At 39.4% G+C, this 20,731-nt stretch overlaps 1 protein-coding gene and 1 long non-coding RNA gene across 2 annotated transcripts; one reads left to right on the top strand and one right to left on the bottom strand.

Moving 5' to 3' along the window:
• Nucleotides 1-7,290: 7,290 nt before the first annotated feature.
• On the bottom strand, nucleotides 7,291-20,688 carry LOC117518862. The gene is made up of 3 exons (XR_004563105.1): nucleotides 19,387-20,688; nucleotides 10,867-10,871; nucleotides 7,291-7,303 (listed from the first exon to the last, which is right to left on the bottom strand). It is a non-coding gene; the product is annotated as an uncharacterized LOC117518862 (long non-coding RNA).
• Nucleotides 13,923-15,843, top strand: uba52 (ubiquitin A-52 residue ribosomal protein fusion product 1). The gene is made up of 5 exons (XM_034180101.1): nucleotides 13,923-13,994; nucleotides 14,413-14,524; nucleotides 14,908-14,994; nucleotides 15,275-15,377; nucleotides 15,695-15,843. The coding sequence occupies exons 2-5, from the start codon at nucleotides 14,422-14,424 to the stop codon at nucleotides 15,786-15,788; spliced, it is 387 nt and encodes a 128-aa protein (XP_034035992.1). The 5' UTR covers nucleotides 13,923-13,994; nucleotides 14,413-14,421; the 3' UTR covers nucleotides 15,789-15,843.
• Nucleotides 20,689-20,731: the final 43 nt, after the last annotated feature.

The following is a 20,731-nucleotide window of genomic DNA, read 5'->3' as shown; positions in this document are numbered from 1 at the left end:
CCCTCAGTGTGAGGCCGTGGTTCATCACACGGTCCACCAAAGTTGCTTGAATTTCATCTGAAACATTTCTCCTTCTTGCTCTTCTTTGTCTATGTCCTTGTCCAGGTATCTCTCTTTGTGTTTGTCTTCCTTGTCCTCTTCCTTTTTCTCCTGGTCTTATCACCTCCATGATTGCAGATTTGACTAAATGTCTTACCTGAGCTCTGTTTTTCATGCCAAATGTCAGACCGAGTCGTGGTGAATTTTCTGTGTGAGTGTTTTCAGATGTGTGCATAAGTATTTCCAATTGCCAAATGTGTTTTGCATTTTTATTAAAAGTATTTTCCCAATGACAACAAGGTATTTTATCTTTGACTTCAGTGTCTAGTGTAGGAAACTGTGTGTAATGTTCTGCATCAACTGTGAGGAATTGCAAGCAACGTACAAAGCAGAAAATGTGTTTAAGGTATTGTCACATTGTGTTTTAGCTATTGTTACAAGAAGTTTTGGATTTGAAGTTTTAGTCCAAGCATTCGCTTTTTGGGTGTAATGCTGCGTTTACATATAACGACGACAAGTCACGAATGCCACGAAGTATACATTCTTGGCCGCTGTTCACAAATGTGATGATTCAGAGCAGAGAGGTCAGGTGTCCTCAGGAACTGCTGAAACCTGTTACCGCGCGTTACGATTAATGGCATGTGTTGCTGGAGAATGATCATGAACCATTACGCACGGTCAAGAATAATGTTCCGCGTTGTTGCGCGCTATCGTGCATAACAGTGCATCATTAAGTTCTGTCACGTTGTGAATTAGGTGAATTGTCTCCACACACACACACACACACACCCATATTAATCCAACCGTCAGTTGCTGAACAATTCAGATCGCTCCAGTTTGCTCCTCAAAATCCAGCAGAAGAAGCAGCAGAAGCATAAGAACTTTGTGACTGTATGCTTAGTTGGGCTCTGTGCCATGGAGTGGCACAGAGAGGAGGAGGGGACTGAGAGACCCAGATGTGTGGCTCCATGCGGCTCTCATCTCGCTCGTTTTCCCAAACATCAGGCACAGCAGCAGGTGGAACACCTGCAGGAGTGCGATGATGAACATTGGAACGAGGCTTTTAGCTGACTTGGCATCACTGTCCTTCTTCATACTGCAGCAATGAAACTGAATGTGGTGCAGCAGGGTTTAATTGTGCGCACGTCAGAGAAAAACACTGTCACACTCTATTAAAGATCAGCAATAATCAAGACGGATCAACACGCTCAGTTGCAACCTCCAAGACATGACGCGAAATCAGAGTAGTGCGTGACATTTGTGGAAGATTTTTTGAAAGCCAAAAACATGCTCCAAGAAAATCACGAATGTCACACACCAACACGCAGTATTAAAAAAACCTATTCAGATGCATTAAGTCACATTAAGAATGTCAGGAATGTGCCAAGAATGATGCAAACATGACATTCGAAACGCATCTTGCCTATGTGTAAACTCATCATAAGCAGTTGGCAAAAACTGTAAATATATATTGACTTCAGTGTTTTGTGTAAAACACATCAGTGTGTTTTTGTAGATTTGAATGATTTTCAAAATGGTCCATGCGTGTATCATACATATTGTTGCTAGAATGATATTTTTAGAAGGGATTGTTAGGTTTTGATTGAAGGGTTTCATTTTGATGAAACTGTGAGGTGTTTTACAAGACGTTTTGTGTCTTGTCTTGCTTGTGTAAGCAATCAGCAAAAACTGTAACATCCCAGCTTCTCCTGGAATGCGTTATAGCCCTTACATGCAGGAATAGATGTATATTAACAAATGGAATAAAGTTGACAACACAAAACTTGAAATATCTTGGCTTCATACTGTTTGCAATGAAATACAAGTCAAAATAGACATAATACTGTCCCAATTTTGGTCTGATTTAGGGTCGTACCTGCATATAAAAGCAACTGTGTGTGTGTGTGTGTGTGTGTGATGTGTATAAAATATTAGGAAATATTGTGAAATATTAAACCATGCCCTTGTTGTCCTTGTAATGAAACATGGACTGGCACACATCTGATCTCCAGTTCCAAACTTTGGCTGCAACCTTTTTGTCAGGTTGTTGAACTCCACATTCAGTTAAAAAAAATAAATAAATAGATAGGCACAGCCTGCATCTCAGGGTCAAGGCTGTGTTGCTGCAACATAGACTGTTTTTAATACAGATTTAAGGGTGGTCATGCATGGAGATGATGAAAATGTTTCTGAAAAACAGCAATTCTCTGATAAATGACACAGCAGATCAAGGATGATGTTTAAACCGACTGTTCTGTATAAAGATTTATTTCTTTACCAACCCCGGCAGGATTACCAGCCCTCATGTGCAGTGCAGGAGGCACTGTGACTCTAGTTTCAGCTGGATCCTCTTTTGAATGGAGCTGAGCTGCATCAGATCTGTTCAAAAGAACTGCTTATTATGTAACAAATATTCTGCTGAAACAAGTAGAAAGTTTACTATTTCAACACACCATAAACATTTACTAAGAGCAGGTGGCAAACTCTTTAAATCACTGTAAAGTACACTGCTTGCACAATCATTAGGCAAGTTGTATTCTAGTAACTATTATTATTATTATTAATATGCATATAATGCAGACAAGAACGAGCAAAACTCGTCAGCATGTCATCATGTCATTTAGGTTCTTCAGACTTTATTTTGAGTAAATGCTCAGGGAAGCATTAGCATGGCAAAAACCTTTCAGCTTCTGAGGAAGCTCTGTCCCCCCAGACCGCTAGCATTTTTCTTTATTTGTCTCTCACATGCCTGAAAAGCTCTTCATCTCACCATGTCATTTAGGTCCTTTAGACTTTATTTTTAGTAAATGCTTCAGAGCCCCCACCTTTTTAAGCATTTTCCTTATTTTGCTGTTCATCTTCTGGAGTGGCTCTGCCCCCCCATACTCCCCACCTTTTTAAGCATTTTTCTTTTTTGCTTTTCAGCTGACCCTCTTAATTACAGCCCTCTTAACCCCCTGCCACTTTAAGCATTTTTTTTAATGTAGATGTAAATTAATATTCAAAGTTTTCAGCTAGATGACAGTAGGGCTGTACAATATGGCCAAATTATATATTATATAATTATATATACATGCTGACCATATTCTTGAGCTGCTTAGGTGGGTAGGGAGAGTTCCCATGGGATAAAAAAGCTTTTCAACCTACCATCCCTGTTTCTCAAGACCAGGCTAAGTGGCTCTACTCTCTTTTTTTTTTTTCTTTAAAGATATTTCGGTGTACCTTAGTAAACACTAGTAGAGTTCCACCTTAGATTTGGAATGTATAATAGAAGATATACCTTACTGAATTTTCATATCAATATGATATACGATATAACTATGACTTAATCAATACTCTCATTGGGGTACTCTGCAGATTTAGACAACACCAAATCGCCATTATATGTGATGTAGACAAAATGTTCCACCACTTTCATGTCACTCCAGAAGACTTCTTAAGATTCCTGTGGTGGCAGAATTTCTGACATTCCAATGCAAAGTGTTTTGGGAGTAAAATGGAATGTTGAGGCAGATTCGCTCTCATTCAATGTTGTGCTCAAAGAAAAACCTGCCACACGGCGAGGAATCCTGGCAACAGTTGCAAGTGTGTATGATCCATTAGGATTTCTTTCTCCATACATTCTAACGGGGAAACAAGTCCTACAGGAAATGTGCAAACGTGGCATAGGATGGGATGAACCTAGTCCCCCTGCATTGGAAACCAAATGGAAAATATGGTTAAATTATATGGAAAATCTACCAAAGATTCAAATACCAAGATGCTTCATTCCTGATGACATGGGCACATTGCAAAGGATCGAGCTGCATCATTTCTCCGATGCCAGCAGCAGTGGCTACAGGCAGTTCTCATACATAAGGTTTGTTGCTGAAGACAAAGTACACTGTGCTCTGGTTATGGGAAAGGCCAGAGTGGCTCCGACTAGAGTAGTCACAATACCATGTCTCGAGCTCACCGCGGCTACAGTTTCACCAGGAGTAAGTAACTTCCTGAGAACCGAGCTTGAGCTAAAAATTGACGAGGAATTTTTCTGGACTGATTCCCAGGTAGTACTTGGGTACATTAAAAATGAAGCCAGGCGCTTTCATGTTTTTGTCGCCAATCAAGTACAGAAAATAAGAGACTTTACAGATCCAAAACAATGGTGCTACATAAAAACAGATCAAAATCCAGCTGATCATGCTTCTAGAGCAGTGATTTTCAACCTTTTTTGAGCTGCGGCACCCTTTTTATATTTACAAAATCCTGCGGCACACCACCAACCAAAATAATATTATAATTCTATTACCTCTGGTTTTGCGCAAAACCCAATTATCGCAATAGAAAATCGATACAGAAAACACCGCATTTCGAAAATCCTCAAGCATTTTGCGCTCTGATCTCAAGTAGGGCTGTCACGATTAGGAATTTCTGGAGACGATTAATTGTCAGACAAATAATTGCGATTGACGAATATATTGTCTCTTTTTTTTTCCCCCTTCTTTATATTCTACTATTGTAGTATAATTACATAACTCTGGAAGAACGTTTGGCTTCTGTGAGTGGAGAAACTGGGAATCATTATCATTGTCATTGATCATTGTCACAAGAAAACACAACACCAGGGTAGAGGCCAGACATTAAATGCACTTAGAGCCAGCGGCTATTGGATAGTAAATCAAATCAAAATCAAATCAATTTTATTTATATAGCGCCAAATCACAACAAACAGTTGCCCCAAGGCGCTCTATATTGCAAGGCAAAAGCCAGACAATAATTACAGAAAAACCCCAATGGTCAAAACGACCCCCTATGAGCAAGCACTTAGAGACAGTGGGAAGGAAAAACTGCCTTTTAACAGGAAGAAACCTCCAGCAGAAACAGGCTCAGGGAGGGGCAGTCTTCTGCTGGGACTGGTTGGGGCTGAGGGGAGAGAATCAGGAAAAAGACATGCTGTGGAAGAGAGCAGAGATCAATCACTAATGATTAAATGCAGAGTGGTGCATACAGAGCAAAAAGAGAAAGAAACACTCAGTGCATCATGGGAACCCCCCAGCAGTCTAAGTCTATAGCAGCATAACTAAGGGATGGTTCAGGGTCACCTGATCCAGCCCTAACTATAAGCTTTTCACACAAAACAAGGGCGGAGAAAATTCAAACGTTATGGTCTTTTGTTTGTGTGTTTAAGCTACAGAGCTATTCACATCGAAATGTTAGAAGATCTCTCCACTGATGTGTTTATAAATGGCCTGAGATGTTTTATAGCGATCAGAGGAGCCGTGAGACAGATTAGATCTGATCAAGGTACAAATTTTGTCTGAGCTAAGAATGAGTTTGAAAAGGGTCTCTTGGAGCTTGACAAAGAAAGGTTAGCTTCTTATTTAGCTAATAACCAATGTGACTTTTAAATGAATGTTCCTGAAGCGAGTCACCGAGGCGGTGTTTGGGAATGTCAAATCAGAAGTGTCAGAAATGTTTTGAGTTCTGTCCTTGCACAAGCCACAGGAAGGCTGGATGACACCTCGTTGAGAACTTTCTTTTATGAGGCCATGTCAATCATAAACAGTCGCCCACTCACTACTGTTACTATCAATGACCCAAAGGGCACTGAACCTTTGACACCCAATCATTTACTTACGATGAAAGAGTCAAAGCCACTTCCACCTCCAGGCAATTTTGTCAAAGAAGACTTGTACGCTAGAAGGAGATGGCGGAGAGTACAGTATTTGTCAGAACAATTCTGGCACAGTTGGTGCAAAGAGTATTTAACGACTATAAGCCTAAGACAACAGTGGCATACACCCAAAAGAAATGTACAGGTGGGAGATGTAGTGATTGTCAAGGGAGGGAACGTTGCTAGAAATGAATGGAAATCAGCAAAGGTAATAGAGGCTAAAGAAGATGATGATGGCTTGGTACGAAAAGTTAAGATCCAAATAGGACAGAGAGATTTAGGAAAAAAGGGAGAACATGTGAAACAGTTATCTATTCTTGAGTGACCGGTTCAGAAACTGGTGGTACTACTTGAAAATAAGTCAGCTTAGGTAACAAAAAAAAAACAACAAACAAACAGTTCTGAGGTTAATGTTTTGAAAATTACAATCTTTATTTTGTGTGTAAATAAGAAATTTGTAATTTTGGTGGCAGTGTAGCTGTCGCAGCTACGTTTCATTAATATTTTTATGGTTGTAATTTATTTATTTTTGTATCCACATAATATTGGAGTACCTGTGTTGTGCTACAGACCTCTAGTGGTTTAATTGGGTAGTGGCAGGAAAGTCACGTGTCTGAATTAGCAAGAACGATGACGAGCTTCTAGAGATGGCAGACACAGACACGAGGAGCAATAAAGAAAAAGAAGTTGAAAAATAAAGACTGTGACTAAAGAAAATAATTCCAGCCACTCCTATATGTTGGTGTGGAGAGCGCACACGGTACGTGAGATTATTTTTGTTGAATGTGGATGTTTTTAATTTAATTTAATTTTATGTACAAGTTTCACCAGATATGTATATTTTTGTTTGTCTTCGCTATAGTTTTTCACGGTGTGGTCAGAAGACGCCTTATTGGAAAATAAATGCTGACAAAACATCAGTTGAATCGTGGCTTTATCTGCACCCAACAAAAAAACCTATTAGGAGCAGCTATATGGACTTTATTTGCATCAGTTATAAAGAAATACAAAAGTTTCTTCAACAAAACATCAAATCTAGGCTTTCATCTCAAATATACTTTCTGTCAAATTGTAGCTGAACTTTCAGGTTTTCTTTTTAAAAAAATCCTCCTCTACACCACTTCATCAGGAAGCTGGATTTTAGATTTTTAATTAATTTATATCAAGTTGGAGATATTTGCTTTCAGTTTGAGTTAAGGAAGGTAATTTTAGAAAAAAAAAATGTATTTGAAATGGAACAAACAAATTAAAATGTATGAAATACCAAGTGTTCCAATACTTTTGAGGGCAACTGAGAAACACTGAGGAGCAACATCTTACATCTCATATATAGTGCAGCAGATAAGAGAATATTTAGAGTGGAATCCTGCAAATGGTGATATAAGCATCAAATTTGGCACAAATAATCCATAGACATTAACTCTTTAAAAAACTGATTGGCCACTTGAATTTTCAATAGGCAGCCAGGTAGGAACCACAATTGAAGAATTGGTCAATTGAAGAATTACACGGGTCAAAATTAAAAGATGCTCTTATCATATAGAAAACTACACCACATTATTTGCCTGATCATAAAGTTTCCAAACAAGGTATAGTTTGGACAATCTGTGACTGAATGTTATGGAGTTATGAGGTAAAAGCAGCAAGAATAGCGACAAAGGTCAGTTTCAGTTTGTATAGGGGTCAAAAGTTAAAATTGCTCCATTAATTTTGCTCCAGCTGTATTTGTGCTGAATTTGATGCAGGTATCGCCATTTGAAGGATTATTTCAGTTGTCTGCTGCACCAATAAGCTAACAGAGCATGAACCAGCTGCTGTCTGTTAGCTTAAACATGTGTATATAAGGCAACCCAAATTAAAGGAGAAATGCTGCATTTAACAACCTGGACCTCATTTCTGGCATAAAATACGGTCGTTTACTCACCAGTATAAGTTTGGTGTGATTAGAAGTCCATAGTTCAAACGGCGTGTTCAGTTCAAATCTGAAGCAAACATTTTTCTTCTTCTACTAAGGTGGATTAGAACCTTTTGTGGTACACAGCACAAACTACTGGACAGGGAACCAAGCAGTCAATGTGACTCACTGATTTGAAAATGCAGGTCTTTCAAGCAGATGTGTGGTGACATGTCAATCATCTGTGTCCAATCAGATTTCAGGGGAGTCCAGTGAAGCCCCGGCCTCCACTCGAGCTCCACCCATGCCAGGAAGTGTTCAACATTTCCTGTTGGCTCTTCCTGTTTGAGTGTGAGCTTGCCACTGAGTTCCCACGAGATTCCATGGGATCTCGTCTGTCAATCCAGGAAGTGTTTGACATTTGAACATTTCCTGTTTTACTGTGGATTTGAAAATAGGCACTTCCTGCTTAGGACGTCCTGTACCATGCGTGAGCTTCACACCGCTGCACGACACTTCGCTCATATTATTATTGTTAGATAAATTATATTGTCAAAGATGTTTATCGTTTATTATCATCTATTAACATCTGCTCATTTGCAAATTGTTCTTTCTGTATGTTAAGAATCTGCAAACTGTTTTCTTTCAGATATTCACAGCTGCAGCCTATTTATAGTTTTTAGCAAGCTTCAGCAAAAACCACTCACTCTGTACCTAAAAATCAGGAATGATTCAGTTGTTTGCACTAATGACACAATGATTCAGTTGTCACTCTGTACCTAAAAATCAGGATGATTCAGTTGTTTGCAAACGTATCTACACGACACATGAATGATTCAGTTGATTACAAATGTATCTGCACAAACATGTTGTGACGATGGACTCAGCTCACTCCTCTTGTCTTTTGTTTTCTTTTACTCAATAAAAGGGCCATGCAATGAGGGGACATCAGAGAACTGCACGAGACTGTCAGGCTCTGTGGGTCTCTCCTTTGCAAAGGCCACTAAAGACATGTCGGCTCTCTGTCTGGCTCTTTTCTTGTATGTCTAGCCGAGAACAAACCTGACAATTATTATTATTATTTTAAAATAATATGACACGTAAATAGACCCTTGTCATTTGATTCATGGATTGTATGATCCTTGACATTCATTATTTGTATGAGTGATGTCATGTACTGTCCATCTTACCATACATTTTTGTCCCGTATGATTCATTATATAATGGCTGAGTGGATCCTTGTCATTTGATTGGTGCTTTGTGTGTCACATGACATGGATTAATTCATCCCATTTGTGTTGCATTTCATTTAGAGTGCAGTTTGGTTCCATTCAGAGTGCAAATTTGGTTCCATACTTTTGGTACCATTGCACTCTGCACACGTATATATATATATATATATATATATATATATATATATATACACACACACACATGCGTGCACATGCTCGCACACGTGTTCACACACGCACATGCGTGTGCGCCTTCACATGCATGTGCACACACATACACACACAACACACGTGCAGGCACACACAAAACAAATCCACTGCACTGTCTGGAGGCTGTTAACAGGAAGAAAGAATGAAAAGCTGGACTAATTTCTGACGTGATTTTTTTTTTTTCACTGTACTGAGGATGTACACAGTCTTGTGTTGGTACTACATGCGCACACAAGTGCTGACCCAGTTGCGTGTGTGTGCGCTCGCATGCAGGGGACAACGACCTAACTGGCGCTGCTAATTCTTGTAACACACACACACACAAACACAAAATCCACTCAACTGTAAGCCGTCTGGATGCATGAGAACTGTTCAGATGAAACGCTGACATGATTTTTGGCTGGACTGAGGAACTACACAAAGTCTTTTTTTTCTTGTTTTTATGGAAGTCCGAAGTCAGTGCACAGCATTACTGGACTACACGTCACAATTTGGACTTTAGCAGCAGTGGAACACCAAAATGTAAGTCCCTTTTCTGTTGTTTATAAATTAATAAAATATCAAATGACAAGGATTTGTTTTAGCCGTTCTATAAAACAAATAATGTTTTTACCTTCTTTCAATGGAACGAATATTTAATTCAGTGAAAGCTGGAACATACCATTCAACGAGGCAAATTCGAGTCGCGATCTGTAGTCCTGACCTGTCCCCAACAGAGAATGTGTGGAGAATTTAGAAATAGGATGTTTTCCTGCTCATGTCTGTGTACTTGGACAAGGCCCTTCATCTGCACTGTGCTGGTCCATCCAGCTGTAAATGGTACCAGTCTTGGTTGAGGAATTAATATGTTTCAGAGTGTTGTCCTGTACCAGGGGAATGGTAGATTCTCATCGCTTTCACACTCTGGGCCTCAGGGCCTATTTCAGACTGACTTCTTCCACTTGTTGGACCCGCATATACGCATTCTTTCACCGGGTCCAGTCAGTATGTGGCTTGGCAGCTGTGTAGCCGGTTTAACCTGCACTGCATGATTTTTGCAGTAGTGCCTGTGACATATGTCACAGAAGTCTTAAATGAGTCGTGTTAAGGTTAAATTTTGCTTAAAGTAGCAAGGTTTCTATGTGCACAGTCACAGAATTGTTGGACTTAGAAACTATCCCAAATCTGGTTTGATCTACATTTCACCAAAATTCAACCGTGGCCTGTGCTCTTCACTTTTAACTGAATTATGTCAAAATCATATCTTTTTTCCTTTTCTGGCCCTCAGGAATTCCATCACGACTGACTGAATACAGAAAAAACTCTTATTTTATTTGCACACAGGCAGACACACAGGACCAAAAACACTATCTCCATATGCACATGCACATGGAGTGTTTAAAAACACTCCTGTTGTGAAAAGTGTGATGACACGGACCTACAACAGGGGGCGTAAATGAATGGTCAATGGAAATACGAAGTAACAATTTAATGTTGTGAAAAGTGTGGATACAGATACAATTCAATACTACAGTCAGTTATGAAGTTGGTGTCGTGTGGGCAGGCTCGAGGATAGGAGACGCCCGTCCAGAGAAGAGTCGGGACCCACACGATTTCCACCGCCAACGGATCTGGAACACCCCGGAGCCGCTAAGTCCTGAGTCCCCGTCACCGTCTCCAGCTGTCAAATCGGGTACTGCTGGCAGGAAACAGAAACAGTTAATAGTGGGTGTGTGTGTACACACCCAGTAAAACAGCAGGTAATCCTTTTGGAGAAAACACCACCTCCTGATCTCACTACTTCCTTGAGTTTTACGTGCAGCCTCCACTCAACGAGTGTAAGAGTGAAGAGCGGGAACACCAACTCTTACCAACTCGGCAGACAGTGGAAAGAGCTGCAAACTCAAAAGCACAGTTCAACAGCTACCAGCTCAGATGCAAAATACGTCACAACTTAGCTTAGCTGAATTACACAACGGCTGAGTGTCTACCTGAACGGTTTGACGATTTTTCGGCAAAGTCTTCTCCAGGCTTTTATGGGTGAGGTGTGATGAGGTGATAAGTGACAGCTGTCAACTCGAGTTCCTGGCGGTGGCTGCGCCCTATGGTGCCCGAAGCCCGCCTTCAGGCAGGGCGCCCTCTGGCGTTGGGCCAGCAGTACCTCCTCTTCGGGCAGCCCACACAACAATTCCATGTAATTAAAATCCTTCAGTCTTACACTGACTGCCAGTGTAAGATCTCACAGTAGGGATGACAGGCTGGCAAAATATAAATACAGTGTAGGTAATAACTCATCCTTCTCATTTGCAGCCAGCTCTCAAATACTGTGATAAAATTTTGTTTTAGTCAAATCTCATCAAAGGGTAAAATTCACTGTTTTATTACCCATCAAGAAGTGGCCACAGCTCGAAGCATCTGACGGAATGTGTGGCAATAATGGACACCACAGAGCATGCAAGCAATGATTCATCAACCTTAAATGTCTGGATAAATTATTGCATAGCCCATGTACTAACCCTAACCCCCACCAGCTGATTTTTTATTTAATTTTATTTTTGTACAAACATAACATTCATTCCTCCACATGTCTATAAGTCCTTATATGGATGTTGCATTACATCACAGGTTATATAATGTTATACCCCCATCACAGAGGCCGAATGAGCCTGAATGGCATCCAAATGAATATTGGACCTACATTCCAGCACCGTCGAGGCGCACTCGAAAACCTCCAACAGCATCCTGCGTGCGTTCCAAACCAGGAAATTCGCCATGGTCAGACACATCAACTCCTGCCGGCATGTGCTGAATGTGGCATGAAGCTGCCAGACAGCACCTCCAGTCCATCCCGTTGGGGTGTGCAAAGGAAATATTGTAATGTGCAAAGTCTGTGGCAAACATTCATTTTCTGAACTAGACATGATATTATATATATATATTATATTATACGATATATTATATTACACACACACACACACATATATATATATATATATATATATATATATATATATATATATATATATATATATAGCATCCAGCCGTCTCAAGCGAAAAGATGAAGCCCAAAATGTCTAAAAATAGAGCCCAGGTTGAAAATGTTGAACTTTCTCTTTAAGGCTGAAGTAGTGAGTGTTTTTTAATGACTATATGAATGAATGAATTTTAAATTTTATTTCCTTCTAGTTGTCTAAAGTGAACCATTGCTACAATGTCTTGCCAGTTAATCCAAAACGAACATTTTAGTATTAGGTGTGTGGACATGGTACAGTGAATCCTTTTATAGGTGCCTTACAAAAAAAACTGTATTACCGAAGAAAAATTTTTTAATAGCGAGTTTCACTGCACAATAATAATTTAAGTTTGAGTGCAATTATTCAGAAAGTGCTTGAATGGACAACTCTAAGTAAAAAACAAGCAATGTGTTCTCATTTCTTTGAAAAAAATATTTGTGTGAAAATACATAATGTAATTTGATTGGCTGTTGCCACTCTGTTCCTGCGCTGTCTCGCAGACATCGTTTTCCTCTTTGCTACGGTAGATGTCACTCAACTATAATTTAGAACACTTGGCCTCATAAATATATCATTGCTGATTAAATGAGTGGGGAAAAAAGGACAATTCAATGTGGGTTCCCAAGTCATCAAAACAAATCACTAGGACAGACTTGAGTCATTTTTTTGATACTTCTGAATTGTGTGGATCTTTTTTTTAGTCACTTTTTTTTTTTTTTCAAAATTTGGTTCTGTATGTATATTCATTCATTTATTTTCTATGCCTGCTTATTCCAGTTCAGGGTCACAGGGGAGCTGTCAATCCCAGCAGGAAACACTTAGATTTTTTTTTTTTTAATTAAGGATTTTTTTTTAAAATCATATGTAGAGTAGGTGGGTCTGTGGCATAGGAATTGGACTACCAACCTATAGACTGGGAAGGAATTTATTCTGAGTGTGTCTGCTTCAGCCTACCATTATATGTCCTCAGACAAGATACTTGATGTGCATCATTTCAGTTCACCCAGTAGCCTCGGCTGGAGAAGTAACCTGTGATGTGGTGGACTCCTGCTTGCTTCACACTGTGATGGGTCTCAGGGTCTGTATACTGTCCTGTGCAGGCCCTGATGTCTGTTGGTGCTGTTGTGTCAAGTGGATGAGTCTACACGACTGTTCCAGGGCGGGACACCAGTCCAATGCAGGTTACTTCCCCAGCTGACTCCAGAACCCATTTTACAGCTGGTGGACTAGGACAGTGTGTCTTTCAAGGACATGGACAGGTTGTTTCAGCAGGATATATGTACAGCACTTATACTATGATGTACATTTAAAATTAATCAATTGCATATAAAAAATAAGAACTGTCCAAAGGGATAAACTATCACTTAATAAAAATATACAAACCCTTATTGTCCTTATAGGATATACTGATAACATAAAACTTGATTTGTGTGAAACCTTATAAATAAAGCAGTTACAATAATAACAAAGTTATTTATGTACAATTAAACTGAGTTATGAAGTGTTACACCTTATTGCCTCCAGATATGTTGATTTTTGGATAATTCTATCAAGAAGACAGAATTAAAACAGATGCACTGATTAATACTGGTAAATATAAAAAAATAAAATTAAGCTTTATTGTTGCAAAATTACGGAAGCGTATTGCATTCACTGGATAAAAAAAATTTTTGACCACTGATCGACATCGGGATCTCATAATTATGAGAAAATATGTCATAATTACGACATCTTTTCTCATAATTACGAGATCCTTTCTCGTAATTATGAGAAAAGATCTCGTAATTACACGATCAGTGGTCTATTTTTTTTCATCCAGTGAATGCAATACGCTTCCGTACAAAATAATAATAATAATAATAATAATAATAATAATAATAATAGTTTATTTTGGAAACCAAGAAGAAGGAAGTGACGTAATTGAGCATCCGGCTGTGCGTCGCTCTTTTCGTTAAGGCGCAGCTAGCGGCCGGGTGAGTCCACGTCTACTTCAGTGTATATACCGTGATTTTAAATTAATTTAGAGACCTTCAGTATGGTTAAAACTTCACGTTTGTCATTATTAAAAAGGTGGTATTCCATTTTGCCTTCTATAATGTTATTTCTTAAGGGGAATCTAGATATGTGACTTCTCACGTTAGCTTTTCGCATGTGCTTAGGCCGTATTTGTTAGCATTAGCTAGCCTACTACTCGACAGTCAGTGAAAAGCTTATTGGGCTACACAACGTATGGAGAAATTTGTTCTTTAGAAATTTAGATCTTCTGGCTCCACTTTAGCACATCTCTGGCTATGAAAAATGCTCCTAAAAACGAACCTTTTTGCTAAGCGCCTGATGCGCGAGCTTAGCGCGTGAGTAAAACTTTGGTTAATGACAGTGTTGTTCCAACAGCCTGCAAACATGCAGATCTTCGTGAAAACCCTGACGGGGAAAACCATCACTCTTGAGGTCGAACCCAGCGACACCATCGAAAATGTCAAAGCAAAGATCCAGGATAAGGAAGGTGAGCTGTCACTGTTAAGTGCAGACTGAGATTCTCACTGTTGGCCTGTTATATTAATGATTAGCAGCTTGAGTAAAGTTTGGTGCAGTAAACATCAGCTCTGATGGACTTTTACTAACATTTGTGAGTACAAGGTGTGAAAATGCATAGTCCTCACAGGCTGAACCTTGTGGTTTCTAGTTAATATTGGCTCATTCTTTTTCACTGTGTCCTTTTTTTCATCTGAGAATACTCTCAAACCAAGTATGCATTATGTTTAAAATGAACAGTTAAGAGTCACAGGTCTAGTGAATGGATATTATGTCTTGCTGCTAGACCTCTTTTTCACATGAACCTGTTTAAGCCTTTAAGAATGATTTCCATTTGGCTACAAATGTCTGCAGGAATTCCACCTGATCAGCAGCGTCTGATCTTCGCTGGTAAACAGCTGGAGGATGGGCGCACACTATCTGACTACAACATCCAGAAAGGTAACTACACTTCAGCACAGACAGATATGAAGTTGTAGATCAGCTTTTTCTAATAATCCATTAAAAACCAGTTTACATATTAGCAGATTATGTAAAATACTAATTTTGGCATGTAGTCAGTGATTTTTAAATTGGTGTATTCATGTACATTGTTTCATGTTAGTTATACCTCAAACATTAGCCTTTTGCAGTTAGCCGTTGCTTGTAAGATGCAGCGATGACTGTTTTCTGTATATGATAAAGCTTGGTATTCATTTAACATAGTCTAACTGTTCACCAGAGTCCACTCTGCATCTGGTTCTGCGTCTGCGTGGTGGTATCATCGAGCCTTCACTCAGACAGCTAGCCCAGAAATTCAACTGTGACAAGATGATCTGCCGAAAGTAAGTAATGAACATTGGATCTGGACAAGAGGCTTTTTTGCAGTCTCTAATTTTGGTGGTGTTTGGGTGTAGAAATTTAAATCATTCCACATGCATATGGTTGGGGTTTGCAAGCTTGGAAAAGTTGGCTGCATTTTGTCTGCTGGTATTTTCTTTTTACTGCCATCTAATGATGTTCCACTAATTTTTAACATTTTAAGTGATTACAAATCCATATACTGAATTTTCTTGTTAAAAAACAAACTCAATAACTAAGTTGTTTCTGGTTTAGAGACCCTTTCATATTTTTTGACAGCTGACATTTTTTTTTGTTGTAGGTGCTATGCTCGTCTGCACCCCCGTGCTGTCAACTGTCGCAAGAAGAAGTGTGGACACACAAACAATCTCCGCCCCAAGAAGAAGCTAAAGTAGATTTTCAATGAAATCTGGCATTTTGTGTTCAAATAAATGTTAGAATATAACGGTCTGACTCGTATTCTGATTTCAGTGAAGGGAACTGGAGCACATTTTGAGCAGTTAGATGGACTTGCACATTACTGTTCTTGCACATAACTGTTATATTTGACCTAGATCTAGATTTAGAATGGCTGAAAAACTAGTTTCTAGGATTTGACAGAATTATGCACAGAGAAATGAGGATAAACGTACAAATTTGGGTTTACTGCGCTACAACAAAAGTTTTACTGCCCTCCCAAACATACACACAGGACACAACAGTTACTTGGCATGAGAATTTTTAATGACAATTCGATACAAATTAGGTGTCTGACACTGTCAAAGCCCACCCAAGTAAACAGTCCAGTACAGCAACTTGAAAGAAAATCTGAATTGAGGCTGTGAACTGACCTACATTGGCTAAAATTTTAACTTTTTTTCTTTTTTTTTTTTTTTTACCTCAAGGGCATCAGGTTTGCCGAGATATTCAAACTGAACTGTATGATAGTGATGAACAGTGTGTGAGAAGCCAGGAGTTACCATGTTGGCATTGTGAAATGGTGCAGTTTCTGTCAAATGCTGACTTTGTGCACATTTGTTTTAAAATGTGATACTGTGCATTGCCACCGATTAGCTTGTAACATTTTATAAAGGTCTTACTGCTGCTCCTTGGCAGAAGGTTGCACTTTAAGAAATGCTGCTGTAGTCTGCCCATCCTTAGAAACCTTGAGGTATTTTGGGTGGAATGAATTGTCCAAGGTGTTGATAAAAACAAGTCTACATAATTGTACAGAGGATAAGATTGAGGACAGAATGTTTGTTAGAGTTTAAATGACATCAGCATTATTGCAAGTCTTTGGTACTGCAGTCTTGTTCCCAACCTGTTTTGTCTTTTTACAGACATTCACACACTTAATGGTTCCTGCTTTTGTGTTGGACATAGTTCTCATTTAACTTGTTAAACAATACAGCATTCATTGTAGTGACAAACTGTGGCAAATTGTCTGCTTAGTTGATCCTGAAACAAAGTTTGTGCCCACAACTGCTCCACAGGGAGATTTACAGTAGTGTTCAGAATAATAGTGCTATGTGACTAAAAAGATTAATCCAGGTTTTGAGTATATTTCTTATTGTTACATGGGAAACAAGGTACCAGTAGATTCTCACAAATCCAACAAGACCAAGCATTCATGATATGCACACTCTTAAGGCTATGAAATTGGGCTAGTAGTAAAAAAAAAAGGGGGGGTGTTCACAATAATAGCATCTGCTGTTGATGCTACAAACTCAAAACTATTATGTTCAAACTGCTTTTTTTTAGCAATCCTGTGAATCACTAAACTAGTATTTAGTTGTATAACCACAGTTTTTCATGACTCACATCTGCGAGGCATTCATTTTGTTTTTTCATTTTTGTTTGGAACCAAGATTTCGCTCGTTTACTGGGGTGCTTGGGGTCATTGTCTTGTTGAAACACCCATTTCAAGGGCATATCCTCTTCAGCATAAGGCAACATGACCTCTTCAAGTATTTTGACATATCCAAACTGATCCATGATACCTGGTATGTGATATATAGGCCCAACACCATAGTAGGAGAAACATGCCCATATTATGATGCTTGCACCACCAGGCTTCACTGTCTTCACTGTGAACTGTGGTTTGAATTCAGAGTTTGGGGGTCGTCTCACAAACTGTCTGCAACCCTTGGACCCAAAAAGAACAGTTTTACTCTCATCAGTCCACAAAATATTCCTCCATTTCTCTTTAGGCCAGTTGATGTGTTCTTTGGCAAATTGTAACCTCTTCTTCACATGTCTTTTATTTAACAGAGGGACTATGCAGGGGATTCTTGCAAATAAATTAGCTTCACACAGGTGTCTTCCAACTGTCAGCACTTACAGGTAACTCCAGACTGTCTTTGATCATCCTGGAGCTGATCAATGGGTGAGCCATTGCCATTCTGGTTATTCTATCCATTTTGATGGTTTTCCATTTTCTTCCATGCTTCTCTTTTTTTTTTTTTGTCCATTCATTGGAGATCATTGTAGATGAACAGCCTATAATTTTTTGCACCTGCATATGTTTTCCCCTCTCCAATCAACTTTTTATTCAAACTACGCTGTTCTTCTGAAAAATGTCGACGAACTCACTGACCGAATGCCACACTATTATTGTGAACACCCTTTTCTACTTTTTTTTTTACTAATAGCCCAATTTCATAGCCTTAAGAGTGTGCATATCATGAATGCTTGGTCTTGTTGGATTTGTGAAAATCTACTGGTACCTTGTTTCCCATGTAACAAGAAATATACTCAAAACCTGGATTAATTTTTTTTGTCACATAGCACTAATATTATTCTGAACACTACTATAGGTTCAAACTAGGTCAGTGGAGTCTAAACAGGAGCTACACTTGAACTGCAGTGATGATACACTGGAATAAGGCTGTTTGTCAAGCAAAGTGTTTGATACCAACTGTACAGAGCTTAAGTGCTGAGGAGCTGTTGTTGGTTTTCATTATGCCTGATTAAATCCCAATCTGTCGGGGGGGATCTGCTATAGCTCCAAAACTTTACAGTTATGATCCAAAGAGGTCTTATCTGCACATGCTAGACTACAAACAGGCCTTTAGGCAGGAGACATTATTGCTAATCAGTGAATGCTTGCATAAGCATTCACTGATTAGCCATGTACCTGTTAATAATGAATTAACTATTAAAACCCAGTCTTTTAAAACCCACTCTTGACGGACAAAAGTAGTAACATCTTAATTTATTAACAATGCAGTAATTGGTACCATTCAGTATGTATTATAACACAAAGCAGAGGTTTTCTTTTACTTGAATGACAATTCACAAGTTAATACATCAGCTCCAGAGGCTCTGCACCTACTTTTTACCCATACAGTCGTGATATGAAATCAACACATCAGGGCTGAGGAGCAAAGGATCAATAGTTAATGTGCATAAGAAGTTAACGCACAATGAACCTGTTAAGTACCCCATGAAAAAAAATGGTGCCATTGTGCTTTTTAACTCGCAGTTTGGAGTTGCACACTGATAAATTGCAGATGTACAACTTCACATTTCCTGGCATGTTCAGGGCTTCTGCAGAGCTCGTGCAGCACCGTCATGATCTGCATCTCCCTCTGAAAGGCTTAATGTGGTCAGCAGTAGTGTGCAACACTGAAAACCGACAACTGCATCACTGTGAACACTGACAGAAAAAAGGTGCAATTCCATATTAAACTCAGCCGATCAGGGTGGAAAAGCAGCTCTGGTGGGCTGCAGATGCTCGTCAGGATTTTTGAAATGATAATCTGCCTGACAGAGTGGCAGGTGAGAAAGGATAAACAAGGTGCAGCTAGAATTCAGTAGTGCTGGTACTGCTGATTTCCCATCCTGATGACGAGTAACCCATCAATAAACATGAATAATACAATAAAAAGTGAGAGAGCAGTGCTCGTGAAATGTGAAGGGGTAAAAGAAACGATCCTGGGTGGATAAAACTAATGCGGCTGCTGTGACGATATCTTTTAAGGTCAGTCCAGGCAGCTGATGGTGAACAGGAACTGTTATTTAGACCTCAGTTCATCTGTTAAAATGTCCTCAGCTCCTGCTGGGTGCATCTCCAGTTATTCCACAGTGTTAAGTAAAGTTTGCGACCAAGGTGGACTCAAGTCGCTACTGTGCAAAAGCAGCAATTTATGCTAGCTTTAAAACTAGCACAGTTCAACCTCCTGAAAAATGGTCTGACAAATTCTAGACCTGTTTAGAATTTACAGTTTCTTCCACAAGAAAAGAAAATTGATGGGAGTGTTTGAATTCTGCAAAGGATCTTTTTGCAATGACAAGCATCAGACAGTGGCGGGCGATCACGTAACCACCACCACCTCTATCGAACAGAGGTTTGAAAGAGAATACTACAATATTGTCTACTTTTGCAAAACAGCAAGGCAACACTCAGCTTTGTGCAAGTCCTCTTTAAACAGTGCTATGTGCATTATTTACCTTGAACATTTGAGTAACATTGATTTAGAGGTGTCGGTATAGATTGTCTTAAAGGGGTCACATTGTGCACCAGGCGTCACCACCTGCCCTGCACATTCTTCATGTGTACGTGCTGCAAACATTGGATGTTTTACTGGCTGAGCACACCTGACTTGGCCCTGTGCTCATATAGCATTTCCTTCTTGGTATCGGCATCTTTTCATCACTTGCTCTACATATAATGAATGTATGCAGCCGCCTCCATGAAAAACACAGCACTCTGTTTTTCTTTGTTTTTTTTAAACCCACAAGCCCCCCCCCCCCCGAATTTTTGAAGAAGATGCTGTGATGTCATTGCAGCACCTTTTCAGGCAATCGGGAGAAGAAATTAATTTTTGCTTTCTGTCTACAGTAAGATGATTTATCCTTCAAAATAGTAGACTGGGCAGATGCCATGTACCTGCTGAGAATGAGTACTTTTTATCACCGTACATTATAAAGTAGTTGTTAGCTGTTTATTGTCATAGAAAAAAAAATCCCCTGCACAGATTCTCTTGGCCTCAGTGCTTTTCAGGGGGGTGCAATATGGACATGGAGCCTTAGTTAAGATCTTCAGGAACAGGATTGGTGACCCCTGTTACACACCAATTCAGCACGCTAATATAGGCCAACAAGTGTATTAAAACTAATCTTGAAGTACAGCCAAAAATACTTCACATACATATTCTAAAACCATGGCACTTTAAAGTCTGAAAGAATGTGTCTGTGCCTATTGCTTTAAATGGAAAGGAGGCAATACTTTCCGATCTATTTCCACAGACTGGGTGGGTGTGTTACACAGGGCACTGACCAATCAGTGGGCGTGTCTCAGAAAAACAAGCAGCTGTAGACCTAAATAATGTTTATAGATGAACTGTGGGGTTTTGAG

The sequence above is a fragment of the Thalassophryne amazonica genome, chromosome 10 (genome assembly GCF_902500255.1).
Source record: "Thalassophryne amazonica chromosome 10, fThaAma1.1, whole genome shotgun sequence".
Taxonomy (NCBI): domain Eukaryota; kingdom Metazoa; phylum Chordata; class Actinopteri; order Batrachoidiformes; family Batrachoididae; genus Thalassophryne; species Thalassophryne amazonica.
Note: the sequence above shows the minus strand (reverse complement) of the source record. Positions and strands in the feature narration are given on the sequence as shown.